The 19,366-nt window shown below is 26.8% G+C and overlaps 6 protein-coding genes across 6 annotated transcripts; 4 read left to right on the top strand and 2 right to left on the bottom strand. All coding sequences in view use genetic code 12, as the record gives it.

The window, feature by feature from the left end:
- Positions 1-491: 491 nt before the first annotated feature.
- KGF55_000429 (uncharacterized protein) lies at positions 492-2,895 on the top strand (the record flags this gene model as incomplete). The annotated part of the gene is made up of 2 exons (XM_051759207.1): positions 492-510; positions 581-2,895. 2 exons carry the CDS (start codon positions 492-494, stop codon positions 2,893-2,895), a joined length of 2,334 nt encoding a protein of 777 aa, XP_051617166.1.
- Positions 2,896-3,077: 182 nt separating this feature from the next.
- Positions 3,078-3,500, top strand: KGF55_000428 (uncharacterized protein; the record flags this gene model as incomplete). The annotated part of the gene is made up of 1 exon (XM_051759196.1): positions 3,078-3,500. The coding sequence occupies one exon, from the start codon at positions 3,078-3,080 to the stop codon at positions 3,498-3,500; it is 423 nt and encodes a 140-aa protein (XP_051617165.1).
- Positions 3,501-3,757: 257 nt separating this feature from the next.
- Positions 3,758-4,897, top strand: KGF55_000427 (deoxyhypusine synthase; the record flags this gene model as incomplete). The annotated part of the gene is made up of 1 exon (XM_051759185.1): positions 3,758-4,897. One exon carries the CDS (start codon positions 3,758-3,760, stop codon positions 4,895-4,897), a length of 1,140 nt encoding a protein of 379 aa, XP_051617164.1.
- Positions 4,898-5,302: 405 nt separating this feature from the next.
- LAP41 (metalloaminopeptidase) lies at positions 5,303-6,865 on the top strand (the record flags this gene model as incomplete). Its single annotated transcript, XM_051759173.1, has 1 exon — positions 5,303-6,865. The coding sequence occupies one exon, from the start codon at positions 5,303-5,305 to the stop codon at positions 6,863-6,865; it is 1,563 nt and encodes a 520-aa protein (XP_051617163.1).
- A 283-nt stretch (positions 6,866-7,148) lies between these two features.
- Positions 7,149-10,955, bottom strand: KGF55_000425 (uncharacterized protein; the record flags this gene model as incomplete). Its single annotated transcript, XM_051759162.1, has 1 exon — positions 7,149-10,955. One exon carries the CDS (start codon positions 10,953-10,955, stop codon positions 7,149-7,151), a length of 3,807 nt encoding a protein of 1,268 aa, XP_051617162.1.
- A 2,524-nt stretch (positions 10,956-13,479) lies between these two features.
- Positions 13,480-18,198, bottom strand: USO6 (Uso6p; the record flags this gene model as incomplete). Its single annotated transcript, XM_051759151.1, has 1 exon — positions 13,480-18,198. One exon carries the CDS (start codon positions 18,196-18,198, stop codon positions 13,480-13,482), a length of 4,719 nt encoding a protein of 1,572 aa, XP_051617161.1.
- Between the last annotated feature and the right edge of the window lie 1,168 nt (positions 18,199-19,366).

Below are 19,366 nucleotides of genomic sequence, written 5' to 3'. Positions count from 1 at the left end.
AATAAAACCGTTTTATTTTTTAAATTATGCTTTGACGTAAAATCTATTCTGAGACAACACTTTATGTCATAACTTTTCAACTTATCATCAACAACCTATCAACATCAATCTTGATACTTTAATTACATTAAATTTTAATATTTAAAATCAAGTTTGATAGGCACTTGTTACGAATTTGTTTTGCAATTCGCGGAATTCATGAAAGTCTTATTGATTAACAAACCATATGTTTGTATGAGCGTATAAAAAGTTTCTCGTAATATAATTTGAAGAGAAGTTACTTTAATTTATTGATTGTAAGTATATCTCAATACTAATAAACAAATTTACGTCTGAATCTCTTTATATGAAATTGGTTTCATCACTTGACTGCAACTGATAAAAGTGTTGCAAAAAATATTTTCAATACTGCGCATAATTATTTTGAATTTTCATTAGGTCATATCTTGATTAATGAATAAGGGTTTGAGTTGAACTCACCGAAATAAGTTATGTCTATTTTAGATATAAGTATGTTTTCAAATAACGTTATGTGGACAACAAATGAAGTACTAACTTATGGTAGAAAATTTACGACTAGATGAATTTAATGAAGAATTAATTGATATCACACTGGAAGTTTTTGATTCTTTACAACATTTACAAGACAATAAAGTTGTTAAATCTTCATTATTCGAATTACTAGAAGGTACAAGAGCATTAGAAGTTTTAAATTCAAAATTAGATACTGGATTAATTGAACTTGAAGATGAAGAAATAAATTTTGATTGTTCTAAACCTCAATCATCAACAGTTGTTATAAATATTCAAAATAAATTATTACAATTCTTAGTCAATTGGCTTGAAAGTGATAGTCTTCCTGTAACTGTATTAAGTTGTAGGTATGTACAATGCATGTTGGAGAATTATTTAATCAAACAGAATTCAATTTGGGAACAATGTTCATTTAATCAACCAAAATTATCCAAAGTTGAATATGAAAAAAATACAAATTATTGGTTAATTCATAAAGTCTTGAAAATTTTTATAATGGGTTTATGTAAGTTTATTGGTTTTACAATCAATATTGCAAAAACATTTCTTTATGAAGAAGAAGATTTAACAACGAGAAATATGAATTTCAATTATTTATTTGACGTTCCTACACAGTTCATTATAGAAAGAATCAACGTGACTATAGAGTGGATAATTAGTAATGAAATCGAAAACTCAGATATTTTAATTGCTCAATTGAAGATCATTTCAAGTTTAAATCAATTTGAAGCAAGTGTGACATCTCAAGATATAAATTTTATGAAAGATACAGAAAAAAAAGAACATTTATTTCAATTTTGTAAAGATGTTGAGAAGGATATAAGTGTTTTGAAAAAATTTGAATATAATGAATCTAAAATTCCAATTGGTGTGTTTTCAAAATTCATTCAAATTGAAATGGATAATAGTAGTATACCGACAGGCCTACCAGAAACAAATTTCACATCTACATTAGAACACGTAAGAAACATTTTTGAAATTACCTACAAATTCGTCAATCAAGCTAATAATATAAAATCAATGATTCAATTGGAAGATTATTTACAATTTAACATAAAATTCCCTATAACAAAATTTTCTGTATTTTCAAGAGGATTTTTTCAATTGTTTTTCATAAGAGATGATAAATCAATTTTTGGATCAAAAGATATAGATTTAACTCGTTTATGTTTAAATATTGTTGGAAATATAGTAGGAATAAATTCTATACTTTTAGGACCACTTGAAACTCAATTATCACAAGTGAAAGAATCAACTCGACAAGAAATTCTTACTCAACGAGCAAATTTTATTTTGGATTTAGAAAGTGCTATTTATAACAACCTTTGCATTTATGGAGCTAACCCTTGTAGATCACAACAATTGATATCTAGAGGCTTAATAATTTGGGATACTTTACAAGTTGGATGGGAAAATTTCGAACTTTCAATGTTTCAAAATTTTAATGTTGGAGATCAATTAATTAATGAAGAACCAGCATTAAGTGTTACATCTTATATATTTTATCAAAAAATTGATATGATGATAAAATTATTATTAGGAGGGTTTGAATTAGAAATATATAAATCATTTGAATTATTTCTTATATATTGGTATGCTAATATTTTGTTAGATAATTTGTTAGATCATTTACAAAATAGAGTTAAACAAATAATATTAGCTAAAAAGTTTGATATTGAAGAAAGATTACCAAAAAAGATTAAAAAACTTAAAGCTGGTCCTAAAAAGGAAATGTTAAAATCACAACTTCAACATAGTCGAAATTTTCATTTACCTGGATTAATTGAAACTTTTCAATATCAAGAATATATGGTAGAATCTTTTCAAAATTTGAAATTACTAATAAATTGTTATATAAAATATTGTACAGTTCTTGCAAGGTTACAATTGATTGATTTTTCAAAAGGTCCAATTCATAATTTAACTTCAATGGAGAATTTATATTATTTGAGAATGAAACCATGGTCTTCGATTGGTATCCCTCAATTTCCTAGATATGAAGATTACTCAAAAGCTTTAGTCGTAACTAAACCAATTAAAGATGGTCATGTCAATTTAATAAAAAGCTTCGAAATATTGACTAGTATTAAAAATGATTTAAAAACGGTAGATAAATTAATTCAAAGTCTGTTTAATTTTATTGAGAGAAAACCTAATAACTTTGTCAAGGATTCTTTAATTGCTGATTGGTATGAACAATTATCTGATACTTCCAAAGATTTAGATGAGAAAGTTAGTAAAATAGGTAAAATCTTGTCTGAAAATAAAGATGATTTAACCCAAATTCCAAACAATTACAAATCGATAATTGGTAAAGGAAAGCATAAATACTTTATAAATATAGATATAGCACCTAAATAGATTGATTGAATGAATGTAATGAGTTATGAATTCTTATATTTACGTCTCGTACAATTGCGTGAAATAGTAAATTTGTTTTGTACGCAACCAATCAAACAAAAATTAATTTCATATTACGCTTTATAGACAAACTTATATCTAACAGTCATACTCCATACCATATCATCAATTAAAACATAACAATGTCCACATCTATATTTCGATTTATGAAAAATGTATATAAGAGTGGACTTAAAAGAGCAGGATGGCAATTACAAGTTCATAATGATGTAAAAAGTGGTTGGTTAGTTGGAACAGATGATTATGGTAATAAATTTTATGAAACAGATTCACCAGAAGAAATACATTTAAGAACAAGATGGGTAGAATATAATAGTTGGAAACCAGATATGTCACAAGTTGAACCAGGTTGGCATTATTGGTTAGGTTATGGAACAAATACTCCACCAAATACTTTAGAAGGTTCTGAAAAAACAACAAGAGCTTATCCATTACCTGCTAAACATAAACCAAATTTAACAAATACTCCTGGTGCTTATGTTTGTTATAATACTGCAAGACCTAAATGTAATAGTTGGGAATCAGAAGTAAAAGAAAGAGTATAGAAATGTATATTAATGAACGATGACTACTGTTGGAAATGATACTTAGTTTACTCTATCTGAGGCTAGTAGTTACCCCAATACAGCGTTAAGACTAATGATGCCTGAATAATTTTTAAAACTCAAAATTCTATTACCTTTTGTATTTTAATGTTTCAGTCTGGTTGTAACATTTTTTTTATTTTTTTTCACACAGATCTGATGTCATTTCTAATCTTATAAAACCAACTAACCAACCTTTATTACTTGTATATACTGAGATGACCGAGTCAGGTAAACTTCCGAATCTAGCGTCTGATGCTGTGCTCAAACAATCAATACCTGTACCAGAAGATTTTGAAGAAGTTAAAGGTATAGATTATTCAAAAGATAATGCATATAATATGACTGCAAAAGATTTAATTTCATCAATGTCAACTATGGGTTTTCAAGCAAGTTCATTATCACAAGCATGTAATATAATAGATCAAATGAGAAAATGGAGAGGTAAAAATAAATCTGAATTAGAAGAACATGAACATACTGGAGAATTTGATGATGAAGGATTTCAAAAATCTACTATATTTTTGGGTTTTACATCAAATCTTATATCTAGTGGATTAAGAGATACTTTAAGATATCTTGTTCAACATAAAATGGTAAGTGCAATTGTTGCAAGTGCAGGAGGAATTGAAGAAGATTTAATAAAAGTTTTAGCACCAACTTATATGGGAGATTTTGCATTACCTGGAAAAAATTTAAGAGATCAAGGAATGAATAGAATTGGAAATTTATTAGTACCAAATGATAATTATTGTAAATTTGAAGAATGGATAGTACCTATATTAGATAAATGTTTAGAAGAACAACAAGAAGCTTTAAAAAAAGAAGGTAATAATGTATTAGATGCTGATTCATCAGCCATATGGACACCATCTAAATTAATTGATAGATTAGGGAAAGAAATAAATGATGAAAGTTCTGTATTATATTGGGCTCATAAAAATAAGATTCCAATTTTTTGTCCAGCATTAACTGATGGTTCAATTGGAGATATGTTATTTTTTCATACTTTTAAAGCATCACCACAACAATTAAGATTAGATATAGTACAAGATATAAGGAAAATTAATTCAATGTCAATGGCTGCTTCAAAAGCAGGTATGATAATCTTAGGTGGTGGATTAATAAAGCATCATATATGTAATGCATGTTTAATGAGAAATGGAGCTGATTATGCTGTATATATTAATACTGGTCAAGAATTTGATGGATCAGATGCTGGAGCAAGACCTGATGAAGCTATAAGTTGGGGTAAAATTAAAGCAGATGCTAAATCTGTAAAAGTTTATGCTGATGTAAGTTTAGTATTTCCATTAATTGTTGCAGCCACTTTTGCAAGTGAAAGGCCAACCAAGTAAAGAAGAAGTTAAAGTTAAGTAAATAATAAGAAATACAACTACAGAGGTTATGGAATAGACTGAAAAGTTGTACTATTTTTGACTCAATAGTTTGACTCTTTCTTATCTATAAATTGAACTTATTGTTTTGTCAATTTTGTGAGGTTTCAGGTACTATGACCAGCAAAATCCGCTTTTGTGTCAATTTTTTGTGGTTAAAAATTCCGTTTATAAATTGACACAGAAATATAAAAATTACCTAACCATTAAAATAAACCACCGTTTTTATTGAAAAATTGAAGCCGTTTGGATTAGTTTTAAATTAACCAGAAGAATATATATATTTGTGGCAATACCTGTTTGCTTTTTAAAATTTTCTTCAATAATCAAAACACACTCATTTATACTCCATACCATTAAAAGAAAATGTCTAATTTCACTATAGATGATATACTTGCCGGTATTTCAGATTCTTTAAATAAACTTCAAGAACGTAAAGAGTTAGCTTCTCAACCAGTTGAAAAAACCAGCAATTCAAGCTTTTCCTCAGAATCATCAGCTACAGAATCTCCCTCAAAATATACCTCAGAATACTACAAAAGTTTTGCAAAAGAATATATTGAATTTACTTATAAAAATCCAACAATTTATCATGTTGTTGAACATTTTAGTTCTCAATTAACTGATAATGGTTTTACATATATATCAGAAAAAGATAATTGGACAAATTTAAAACCTGGTAAATATTTTACAACAAGAAATGGTTCATCATTATCTGCTTTTTATATTGGTAAAGATTGGACTCCTGAAAAGGGTGTAGGAGCTATTGGTTCTCATATTGATTCATTAACAACTGTATTAAAACCAAATTCAACAAAGGAAAAAATTGATGGTTATGAATTATTAGGAGTTGCACCATATGCTGGTACATTAGGTACATTATGGTTAGATAGAGATTTAGGAATTGGTGGTAGATTATTAATAAAAGATAAAGATAATAAAATTAATCAAAAATTAATTGATTCTACACCAAATCCAATTGCTCATATACCAACATTAGCTCCACATTTTGGAGAAATTGCTTTTCAACCAATAAATAAAGAAACAAAATCAATACCAGTTATTGGATTTTCTCAAGAACCAGATCCAGAACCAACTGAAGCTGAAAAAAATGCACCATTATATGGTAAACATTCTTTAAAATTATTAAGATATATTGCAAAATTAGCAAATGTTAAAGTTGAACAAATAAGTCAATGGGATTTACAATTATATGATGTTCAAAAAGGTTCAATTGGTGGATTAAATGAAGAATTTATTTTTGCTCCAAGAGTTGATGATAGAATTTGTTCATTTGCAGGAATAAATGCATTAATTGAAGCATCAAATGAAAACAAATTGGGTAGTGATTCGTTTTCAATAGTATCATTATATGATAATGAAGAAATTGGAAGTGCAACAAGAGCAGGAGCCAAAGGTGGATTATTTGAATTAGTAATTGAAAGAATTTTATCAACAAAATATTTAAATCCAAATCAATTATCGATTCAAGATAAATTAAGACAAACTTATGCAAATAGTATTATATTATCTGCTGATGTTATTCATTTATTAAATCCAAATTATCAAGAAGCTTATTTAGAAAATCATAAACCTATACCAAATAAAGGTATATCATTAACTTTAGATCCAAATGGTAATATGGCAACTGATTCAATTGGTATTTCTCTTGTAGAACAATTAGGTAAATTAAATAATGATGAAATTCAATATTTTCAAATTAGAAATGATGGTAGATCAGGTAGTACTATTGGTCCATCAATTTCTTCACAAACTGGTGCAAGAACTATTGATTTAGGTATTCCTCAATTATCTATGCATTCTATTAGAGCAACTGTTGGTTCAAAAGATGTTGGATTAGGTATTAAATTTTTTTATGGATTTTTTAAAAGTTGGAGAAAAACTTATGATGAATATGTAGATTTATAAGTAGATGTTAGACCTTTATATATAAAAATAAAACAATTAATAAAAGTTAGATTTTGAATAAATAATAATGATTATAATAGCTAAGTCTTAAACTCTTGGGAGATTAAAACAAATTTTTAAGTGACTTATCGTGATGTAATAAATATATATTTATACAAATTTTCTATAAATGTTATGTAAATATGTGAAAAAACAAAGTAACGTACGTTTTATATAATCTTCTTCTTACAGAATAAAAATGGAAATGAATGATTGATTGTGTGGTATGTATGTTTCCCTAAAGTTAATTAGCATTTAATAATTTTAATTCATTTGAAGAATCAACACTCAAGAATGGAATAATTCTTTTAAGATAAATAAATTCATTAAAATTATCATCAATATCTTCTCCATTGTCCGCAATTGAATTAAATCCTGGTTCATTATTAAAATTAGTATTATTAGAATTTTTTAAATTTTTTAAATTTTCAAATTTTAAATTATCAATATCAATCCTTTGCTTTAAAAAAAATTTAAATTCTTCAATTATAATATTAATTTCATTTAAAGATTTACCAAGATTTAAAATTGAAATATTTGATGATTCATTATTTTTTAAATTAAATAAAGAATGCTTAGTCTCGTGTTCATCATCTCCCTCATCATCCTCTTGATTTGATAAATTTTCTAAATATATTCCATCATCATCATCTTCTTCATTTAAATAAAATTTATGATTATATAAATCTGAATTTATAAATAATGAAATATATGGTAATTTTGGAATCTTGGGGAAATTTAAAACTGATTGATGAGATTGATCATAATGTTGATAATTTAAATTATTTCCATAATTATTATTAAAATAAATATTGTTTTGATTTTTATTAAAATATCCATTATAACAATTTTGATTTATAATTGAATTTTTTGAATTTATAATTTGAAATTTTTCATTCATTGATTCATGACATACAATAATATCAAATTTAAAAATTGGTCTTATTATATCTGGTGGTAATTTTGATAATTCAGGTGGTTGAATATTATAATTTTGTTGTTGATTCTGGTCGGGTTGTTTATGTTTTATTTGTTTTTGATTATTTAATGGTAATTCACTATCATCTTTTAATTTTAATGTATCTATTGTTAATATAGATGAATTTTCATCAAATTCATCTGATTTTAACGATGAAGTTTCAGTAATTGATGTTGGAGTTGAATTAAATGACATTATACTTGGTGATGAAGATCTTGATTTATATGATGATGTAGATAATGAACTTGAAGATTCTGAATGTTTCATTGGAGGTTGTTGAATTTTATCTTGATTTTTTTCTTCATCTGATAATATTTTTAATAATTTACTTATTGAATTTACAAATGAATTATTTTTGTTTGCTGTTGATGAATTTGAATTTGAATTTGAACTAATATTGTTCTGATTTTCATTAATCAGTGGAACTGTTGCACATGTATAAATAGCTTCATCAAATATTTCATATGGGTGAGTTTTTCTTAATTCTGATGATTTAAGAGAAGTTGTTGCAGATAAATAAATTTCTGATGATTGATTATTAATACCATTTAAACCATCACCACTAACTGATAAATAATCATCTTTTGAACTAATAGGTAAAATACTAAATTTTCTATTAACTAAAGGATTATCAGGTTTAAAATTTAATTCATTCTTACCATTATTTAAAATTGTATAGCTTTGTAAAATTTCAAATGATTCATTTAATTTTGATTGTAAAGTTCTTGTAGTTTGTATAGAAAATGAAGATTGATAATTATTTATACCAATAACTCTCCAAATTAATAATTTAATATAATAAGATCTTACCAAAGGATTCCAATGAATAAAAAATTTTTCAAATGTAAAATCACTAATTAAATAATTTATAAAGTTTAATTTTATTGATTCTTCAATATTTATAATCCATTTATAATTTATATCATTAATTGATATATTATCAATTTTTGAAGTTATAAATGAACATAATACATCAGGTATCATATCCCATATATTAAATAAAAATGCAAAATTTTTTAATAAACTTTGAATATGATCACAATGATTTATCATCATATAATTACAACTTAACCAAAATTCCCAATTTATTAAATATTGAATTTCATTATTAAAAGAATTAAAATCTAAATGATTTATAAATTCATTTATTATACCTAATATAATACCATTTTTATTAAAATCATATATTGTAGTTTCTTTTGCTATTGATATAAAACAAAGATCAATAACTTTAACTAAATTTGAACTTATATTATCTATAGATTGATCTTTTGTTGAAATATAAGTTATATCTCTAATAGTTCTAAAAATTTTTATAATTGAACTATAATACATATCACTTTGTTTAACATTAATATTAAAAGGAGGAACAATAATTTCTTTTGAATTTTTCATATTTGAAGTAATTCTATTTATAGCAATTTGAAAAATTTGAAAAATATGACTAAAAATTATATTAAAACCAGGACATAACAAAAGTAAATTAATTTCATTATTATTATTTATAAATTTTTGTCTTATAATTTCAATATAATGACGTAAAAATGAATTAAAAACATTTGAATCTGATCCACACCATCTTCTAACCCAATCACCATTTGGATTTTTAATACCATCTACTGGATGTTTTGGAGGTGGAATACAATTCATATAACATTTTTGACCTCTTGTTGTTAAATTTTGAATTCCTTGAAAATTTAAAAGTTGATGTAAATGTTGTGGGAATTTTGATTTAATTAATTTAATTTTTTCATCAATGTCTTCTGGTTGAGGTAAAATTTTTAAACTATTTTCTAAATTTATTTGTTTAACATTTAATAAAAACATTAATGCATTTGAAACATTTGGAATTTTAAAAAAACTATAAGCAAATACTTTCCCAATAAATGCAGCCATTGAACCAGTTAAAGTTTTTAAAGTTGATAATTTATCAATACAATAATCTAATGTTGTAGTTAATAATGCTTGATAATCATTTTGTTCATCATAATGATGCCAATCACCTCTTGATATAATTCTTGATACACATTCTAAATAAGCATTTCTATCACTTGCTGGAATATTTGTATAATGAATTTGTTCAGATTGATTAATTGATGAAATCTGAGTAAGATTTGGCTTTATTGAATTAATAGTATATTTTAAATTTCCAATTAATGAATTCCACCATTTTAATAATACTGTTAATATAACACTGGTTAAACTTTTATAAATTTTTGAATCTTTATTAAATAATTGATCTAATTGATTTGAACTTCTTAAAAATGGAATTAATGAAGTTCTTAATAAATTACCTTTTAATATAGCTCCATTATTTGGATTATTTGTATTATATGTATGATTATATTTTCTAGAATTAAATTTATTTAATGCTAATTCTAATTTCTTATATCTTTTTAATAAAGTTTTAATTAATTTATCATTATTACTGTTTGAGTTGTTTTTTGAATTTATTGTTGATAAAGAATTAGAACTTTTCATTGATTTTAAAGAAACTTTAGATGAACTTGATCTTATACCTCTTGATGATTGTAATGGTTGAGATTGAGGTGGTTGAATGGGTGAAGAATCAGTAAAGCTTGGTGATGATCGAAGTAGTTGGGTAGGCAGTATTGGAATTGGAGGTGGTGGTGGGAAACTTGATTTTGATTTATTTTGTGAAGATGATTGAGATTGAGATTGTGCTTGTGATTTTGATTCTGATTCTATAAATTTTTGATTTAAATTAGTTTTACTTGTATCTAGATCTTGATTTTGAGTAATATCATCATTTGATGTTGTAGTTATAATTTTAATGTTTATATCTGAAATCTCGTTTTTTGTTGTATTCTCGTTTTTATTATTATTATTATTTTCATTAGTGTTTTTATTATTATTATTATTATTAGAACTAGAATTGAAACTAAAATATTTTTTACTTGTTTGAGTAGTGTAATTAAAGTAATTATTATATGATGAAGTTGATGTTTGATTTGAATTATCTTTAGATTTATCTGTTGAGGATTGTTGTTGTTGTTGATTAGATGATGATTTTCTTCTTATACTTGCAGCTTTAGCTAGTACATTTGTCATTCTATTATATTTGAAAGAATTGAACTTTTGTTTTAACGATTAAAATGTTGAAATGCAATATGAAATTTAAAACAAGTAAATGGAATTAATACAAAATATTGATATGGTTTAGTAAAGTTGAATTAAATTGAAAGTTTTATGAATAAACATGTATTAAAATTAAGGTGTACTATATTTGGATGAAGAAGTTTGATTGGATTTAGTTAGACATTTGAGCTATGGATGAAACTTGAAGATTATGAGTGTTGTAAAAAAGTTATAATAAATTGTTTATATTTAAAATTGAGTGTATGATTCGTAAACTGAATAGTAGTGAATGGATTCAAGTTTCTTCAGCTGTTTCTTACTGAATTGATTGAGCTGATTGATCTATGAGATATGGTATGAACTATAAAAACGAATGAATAATTTATGGTTGTCAAACTGAAGTGATAATATCTTTTTGGTTGTAAAATAAATTTAAAATTTAATTTAAGAAATTCTCGTAATAAAATTAAATTTATAATTTCCTTAATAAAATTGAAAATTGTATATGTATGAAATAAATGATTTTAAAGGGTAATCAATAAAGTACGAAAGTATTAAATAGATTGATTTAATCCGATGGTTGTGATCTTTTCAAAAGCTTTTAAATCCTTTAAGCGAAAGTAGATACTTAAATTTTTAATCTAGTATCGTAGTAACAACAGTAGTGTTGGTAGTAGTAGTTGTTTTGATTTTATCAAAAAATTACAATAGTGCTGAAATTGAAGATTGTCTTCAGGTAATAGTGTGTCTAACGGGTTGATGTAGAATGATGAGCTGCGGTTGATGATGGATATGTATGATTATATATATTAAGAGATCTAAGACTAAATTACTTTTAATAGCAACTAATTTTACTTATAGAAAATGTAAACAAATCTAAATGTAGACTAAGTTAACTAAACTATAGAATAACTTACTTAGTTAGATTTTGTGTCTCATTCTAATTATACTAATTTTATTCATCGTAAAAGTTTCTTTTAATATCTATCCCTTTTGTAATCTAAGTTATATCTCGAGGAGATTTTTATTGTCAATTAGATAAGATGGTAGATCTCTGTAAGGATTAACCTTCAACTTTTCTCATCACTTCCAAATTAAAATAGAAAAAAAAAAATTAGTATCATCCGTGCTCAACCACTTTAGATCATTGCTTCTTTTATACTTCTATTACTTCTTATTGATTCGTTTCTATTTTTATTATCTCAGTAGAATATATGTCTCATGTAAGTAATATTATATTACACAAACTACATTCTCCTTATTATTATAATTCTTTATTTTAATCCGAGAATGTTTTGTTAGCCAAATATAATATTTCATTCTCGAGAAACTCAAGCCCCTTAAATGGTGCGGTACGGATGTAAATGTTTAAGTTTACTATGAAGGTATGGATGTATATTTATTCTTTAATTCAGATGAGGCCGAGTTGAAAAAAAAGTATCACAGTTGAAGCTGAAATTTCACATCAGAATACTAGAAACTACATTCACGTTTTATACAAAGTTGTTTTTTACCATTAAATTACTATTATTATTATTATTTTAATGCTAAATTGATTAAAAAATTGAGTTATTTTTTTTTTAAATCTGTCGATGGTTTTGGTACTAAAAATCTTTGAAATTCTTCTCATTTATGAAAATTGAAATTGCTGGATTGAAATTTTAACGGATTTCCAACATTCCTTTCAGATTAGGTAAGGGAATGAAAACACTTATATCGATAAATGTATCAATTCTCTTTCCACCTATTAACTACTTTTTTTAATTTCAGGTACATTTATACACAAAGTTAAATATTTTTCCAAAGAATTTAATCACAATTATCAATATTTTTGTTACCCAACAAATCATTCATTATTAAACTTTTTATTGATTTTATAGACATTTGAAACAAAAAAAAGGGTGTAACAAAAGTATAAAACAATAAAATTAAATAGCCGTTTGATTTAGTCAGAGTAATTTTTCGAAAGTCAAATTTTTTAGTGAATCAAATGAATTTAAAGTAAATAAGTATTGAAAAATTTACCCGAGATTTCCTATAATTTCTGGATTTACCCATCTTCTGATGGCTTTTTTGAAAACTAAACATTTTTATGTAAAATAAGTAATAGATTTATATTCACATTTCATATTATGTATATGTACTTATAGAACTTAGCAAAAAAGCCCTTTTTCTTAAATCTTAAGTAGAGTACAATTATTATTTTTCTTCTTATTGTTTTGACTGCTATCGATTTTAATCTTATTTTGGAATTAATTCAACCGAATTTAGAAAATGATATTAAGACTAAAACTTTGATAAACTTATTTTTTTTGACAGTGTTACCTACTCTACTTTTCTTATATTGTTACACTTGATTTTATTATCTTACCTAATGAGAAATAAGTAACTGATTTATGATTTACAAATACTATTAAAAAATGCTGTATGATTAAAAAATTATAAAATTATAGCTATACAAAATATATAATTCATTTGATAATAAATCAATTTTATTCTATTTTTTACCTTTCTTTTTTTTACCTTTTTTATTCTTTTTATTATTATTATTTTTCTTATTATTCTTTTTAGGTGATGATTGTGTACTATTAGATGTACTTTTAGTTGGACTATTAGTTGTACTTGAGGTTGAATCTTCAATAATTTTTGAATCATCATTATCATCATCATCATCTTCTCCATCTACATCATCATCATCACTTTCATCTTCATCCTTTTGTTCTTGGACTTTAGCATCCTCAGTTTTATCCTTTTGATCTTGTACTTTAACGTCGTCAGTTTTATCCTTTTTATCTTTAACGTCTTCTTTCGGACCTGAAATTTCATTAGTTTTATCTTCAGATGCCTTCTTTGTTTGTTTTTCAGATTCTTTTTTTGTTTCATCTTTAGCACCTTCGGTACTTGATGGTTTATTTGATGATTCTTCAACTTGGGAAGAATTTGACTCATTTTGTAGCACTTTTGTTGAATTATCCTCGACTGTATCTTTTGATGTATCTTTTGGTGCATCTTTTGATGTATCTTTTGAAGTATCTTTTGATGTAACTTTAGCTGGATCTTTCATTTCATCGTTTGTATTATTTTTTGATATATCTTTCAGTTCTTCTTGTGTAAGATCTTTTGATTCTTCTTTCGTAGGATTTTTTGATGTACCTTTCAGTTCATCATTTGTATGATCTTTTGATGCATCTTTATCTTTTGTATCATCTTTTGATGTATCCTTCGATTCCTCTTTATCCTCCAATATTGCTTTATCTCCTGATTTTTCATCCAGCGTACTCTTCAATTCATCATTTTTACCATCCTTATCAGTAGGCTTTGTTTCATTTTCAGATTGTTCTTTTACCTTATCAGCCTCATTTGGATTTGTATCAACATCATCCTTTTCTTTACCTTTCTTATCATTAGTAATTAATCCACCAACAACTTTATTACTACCATCTTCATTTTTTAAATTTGGAGTTAAATCAATACTTAATTTTTTTAAATTTGGATCACTATTTATACTTAGCTTTCTAGATTCTTTTATAATTCCACCTAAAACTTTTGGTGGTTCTTTTTTATCTGATTTGGATTCTTCTTCCTCTATCGCTTTATTATAATCTGATCCTGATTGTGGTCTGATAAATATTTCTTTGTCTTTTGAAGTTTTTTCATTTTTGGGATCTTCATTTTCTTTTTCATCTGGTTTTTTTACTTCTTCGCTTTCTTTATCAGATGTTTTAGGATCATTAACTATTCCTCCCATTATTTTAGCAGATGTCTTTTCTTTATCATCATCTTTATAATCATCAACTTTTTTAGTGTTTTGACCATCAACTTCATCTTCTTTCGGTGCTTTGTCACTGATGTTTTCTGTCACTTTTGAAGTTTGACTATCCTCATTATCACTAAACTCAGTTGGTTTGTCATTTTCATTTAACTTCTTAGGCTCACTTACAATTCCACCCATTGTTTTAGCTGATGATTTTTCTTTATCACCATCTTTCAACTCACTAATATTCTTCTTTTCAGATTTATCAACTTCGTCTTCTTTTGGAGCATTTGCCTCATCTTTGTTTAAAACAGGTTCTTTCTCTTGCTCTTTTGAATTTTTACTATTCTCTAAATTTTCTGAATCTGCTGTATCTTTATCAGGTTCTTCTTTGTCATTATCATCCACTTGTTCTGATATACGTTGATCTCTTGAAGTTGACATTTTCCTATAAACATCATTTAATTTTTCTTTACTTTCATTAGCTTTTGCTTCTGATATTTTATGTTTACGATCTATGGGCTTGTCATCTTCTTTATCATCGGTAGATTCATTTGTACTGACAAGTTTTGGTGTTAATTCTGGTTCAGGGCTTGCATCTAATGGATCAACACCACTTCCTCTAGGTTTAAAATCTTTTGTTTCATCCTTTGATGAATCTTTTGCTGGTACTACAGCTTTTGATTCGTCGGGAGTTTCTTCTATTTCATTTGAAGGTTTTTCATTCTTTTTGTCTTTTTCAGCAGCCGTAAGATCATAATCTTTATTTAAACCATGTTCTTGATTTTCTCCTGGAGTGGTAGTAGTTGCTTTTTTCTCTTGTGATTCATTCTTATCACTGTCCTTATCTTTATTTTCTCTTTCATCCTTTTGATCTTGCTCAAATTGTTCCTTTAATTTTCTGTCAATTTCAGGTAAAGTTGAATTTTCTTCTTCTTGAGTATATTCCGCAACGTTTTCATCATTAACATTTTCATTGGCTTTTCCTTCGTTATCTTTATCATTGGTTTCAGACTTATCTTCCGACTTGAGAGGATCTTCAGCTTCCTTGTTTTCTTCTTGTATCTGTCCCTGTAATATTTTATCTATCTGAGGAATTGTAGAATTTCTTTCTTCTGGAGTATATTCAACATTTGAATCATCATTTCTTTTCGTATCTGGTTCTTCTTGAGACTTATCTTGTGATGGATCCGGCAGTTGATCTTTTTCAGGTGTAATGGTTCTAAAAATTGGAACTTTGGATCTATATTCCTCATCACTATCTATGTCACTCTCTTTTGGTTGCTCTGAAGGAACTTGACTTTCATCTTGTTTGGGTGTAGACGGTATCACTTCATTTTCGGTGGAGGTCTGACTTGGTTTAAATTCCTTAGTATCTGATGCACCAGGAGAAACTAAACATTTTTTATTAGATTCAGATTCAGATTTAGAAGCATCCTTATTTTTGGATTCACCTTTAGTTTCACCCTTAGACCCGTTCTTGGCTTCGTTCTTAGCATCGTCTTTGACTTCAACTTTGGCATCTTTATCTCCATCTCTGGAGTCAACTTCATTTTCATCTTTACCTTCTTCTTTATCATCAGCATTATTTTCAAGTGTACCTTCGTCTTTGGACTCAGCTTTACTATCCTTGATTTCATCTTTGGATTCGTCTTTGGTTTCATCTTTAACCTTGTCTTTTGATGCATCTTTAGAATCATCTTTAATTTCATCTTTAGCCTGATCGTTAACTTCAACTTTAGGTTCTTCTTTAGCTTCGCCTTTAACGTCGTTCTTAACTTCATCTTTAGAATTATCGGATGTATGCTCGGCTCTAGCTTTATCGCCATCTTTAACTTCATCTTTGGAATCATCTTTGGCTCCACCTTTAGATTCATCTTTAACTTCATCTTTAGCTTCATCTTTAGCTTCATCTTTGAAATCATCTTTGGTTTTATCCGTAGTTTCTTCCTTAACTTCATCTTTAGATTCAACTTTAGCTTCGTCTTTAGTTTCATCTTTTGAGTCATCTTTAGCCTCACCATTGTTTTCTGTTTGAACTTTTTCCTTCAGTCCCTCATCAATATTAGAAAGAACCTCTTTATTGCTAACTAAGTCCTTTGAATCATTTCTTGTCTCAACTTTTGAGTCGACTCCATTCTTATCTTCACTTTCAAGTCTTGACTGTAACTCCTCGACTTGAGTTTTAAGTTCATGAATTTCTTCACTCTTTTGTTTCTCACTTAATTCTTTACTAGCCACTTTTGTCTTTAAAATTTGAACATAATCTTTAACTTCACTTAATATTGGTTCAGATGAGAAAATATCACTAGTTTTGTTCAATAAATCATATTCTTTTTGATTGACTTCACCTTTTTCATCACCAATTTTAAAACTAGGTTGATATTTTGCATCCAATGTATCTTCTTCATCAGATGACATTGAATCAATATCATTATAAATACTTGATAAATCGATTTTTGGAAAATTTGGATCAATTGTTTTTAATTCCATTACAAATTCTTCTAATTCTTTATATAATCCTTGATAAAATTTTAATTTTAATTTCAAATCTTTTATTTTTGAACTTTTATTATTAGATTGTTTTTCCAATTTTTCAAATTTATCTAATGCATCTTGTAATTTTCCATTTGAATCTTTTAATTTCTTATTTAATGTTTCTTCTGAAATTCTTAAGTTGTCACAAATTTTTTGAACATCTATTACAACTTTTTTTGAATCATCCAAATCTTTTGTAACTTGTATTAAATCAGTATGCATAGTATCATAAGATCCTTTTAAGTCATCATATTTTTCAACATTTTTGTTATTTTGTAATATTTGAAGTTTATGATCAGCTTTTAATTGATCATATTTTTGTTGTTGATCAACATTGATTTCCCTCAATTGGATGATGACTTTATCACTTCTATTATCAGATTCATTAATTAATTGTTGTTGTCTTGAAAATTCTCTTTGACTATTTGATAAAGTTTGTTGTAAATCAGCAATTTTTAAATCTTTTTCAACAACTAATCTTTCAATTTCTGAATTTAATTTAAATGTATATTTTTGGGCAAGTTCTCTTTCTATAGATTCGTACCTAAGTAATTCACTCTTTAAATGCTTGATTTGTGGTGCAGATTCATCAACTTGTTTTGTCAAATTATTTATCGTCAACTTATCTTTTGCTTTTTTATGCTTTAATTCCTGATGCTCCTCATTCAATTTGTTTAATTTGGATTGTAAGTCTTCATTTTGTTTTCTATTGTTTGATTGATGTAATTCTAACTCCCTCTTTGAATTCTCCAATAATGTATTGAATAAATTTTTTTGATCATCTAATGATTTTCCAATTGTTTGTAGTTCTTTATCGAGTTGTGATTTTGTTGCATTCAATTCACTTGATTTACTTTCATGTAATTTGTATAGCACTAAGGCGGCAAAGGACGCCACTATCGAGACATATATGGCGACTGACATATGGGGTTGTGTTGCCCTATAATGGATGAGATTTGGTTGCAATGATTCGAGATCAAAATAATTTTCAAACAAATTTTACCACAAAAAGAGACGAAAGAGCAAAATCGAAAAAAAATTAAGCACACTGTAAACTTTCGAGATTTTCGAGATTTTCGAGTGGGTTAGTCAAATCAAAGAACATGAGATTCGGCATTTAAACATCGAGGATTGTGATCTTTAGAATTTGGTTCTGCTGAATATTGGCAGAACAAATTGGACGTGGAATGATTCCTGCATTTAAATTGGACCGACTCGGATGGATTTTATATCAAGCGGAGTCTTGACATTATACCATGGAATTGTTCTGAGTTTTACAACTTTAATCATTGTTTGAAAGATTGGACAAGAGAAATACAGGGGATTTTTTTGAATCCAATCAAATCATCAACAAATATTACCAATTTGCCTTAGTCAAAGAATTTAATGATGACATTGATCAAGACTCATGAAACATGAGTCCTAAACCTTCTGCACGAAAACAATATTGTGCATTTTGTTTAAAATGTTTTGCATGATTTATAGCCAAATTGTTGTAACATTTTACCAAAGCTATGGCGTTAGATACCGATGATCACTGGACATCTTGGTATCAGAGTGTTATAACCTTGGTCTAATACCACAACATGTTGGTTATAAATAATGTTAATTCATCTTATGTGCGGACTTAGCATTTAAAGCTGATGGATATTCCTAAGCTGTACAAGTTAGAATATATTGATGGGGTTGAAACACATCATCGGGTCTCATTAGGGCATTATACAATTTCTAAAGATTAGTTAGTAATTTTCATAACTCTATGCTTTCCGTGTGATGTAGCATTGAGTCATTAGTGTGTCAAGTATCCTGCTGACATATCTTAGTGCAGACTTCGCATCTAAAGCCGATGGATATTCCCAAACAGTACGAGTTAAAATTAATTTATGGGGTTGAAACACTTCATCAAGTATCACTATGGTTTTTTAAACGCTTGATGAAGATTGATCGACCTTTGCGTATATGCGAAGCCTGCAAAAATAAATGTCAGTCTTGGATTCTTGAAACACTTATTGACTAAGGCTGTATCACATGGCAAGCATACAACTTTGAAAATTTTAATCTTGCAAGAAACTATATTGCATGGATGGAAATT

The sequence above is a fragment of the Candida pseudojiufengensis genome, assembly GCF_024610245.1.
Source record: "Candida pseudojiufengensis strain CBS 10847 chromosome Unknown scaffold6, whole genome shotgun sequence".
NCBI classification, from domain to species: domain Eukaryota; kingdom Fungi; phylum Ascomycota; class Pichiomycetes; order Serinales; family Debaryomycetaceae; genus Lodderomyces; species Lodderomyces pseudojiufengensis.
The sequence above is the reverse complement of the archived record's forward strand: the minus strand, read 5'-3'. Positions and strand labels throughout refer to the sequence as shown.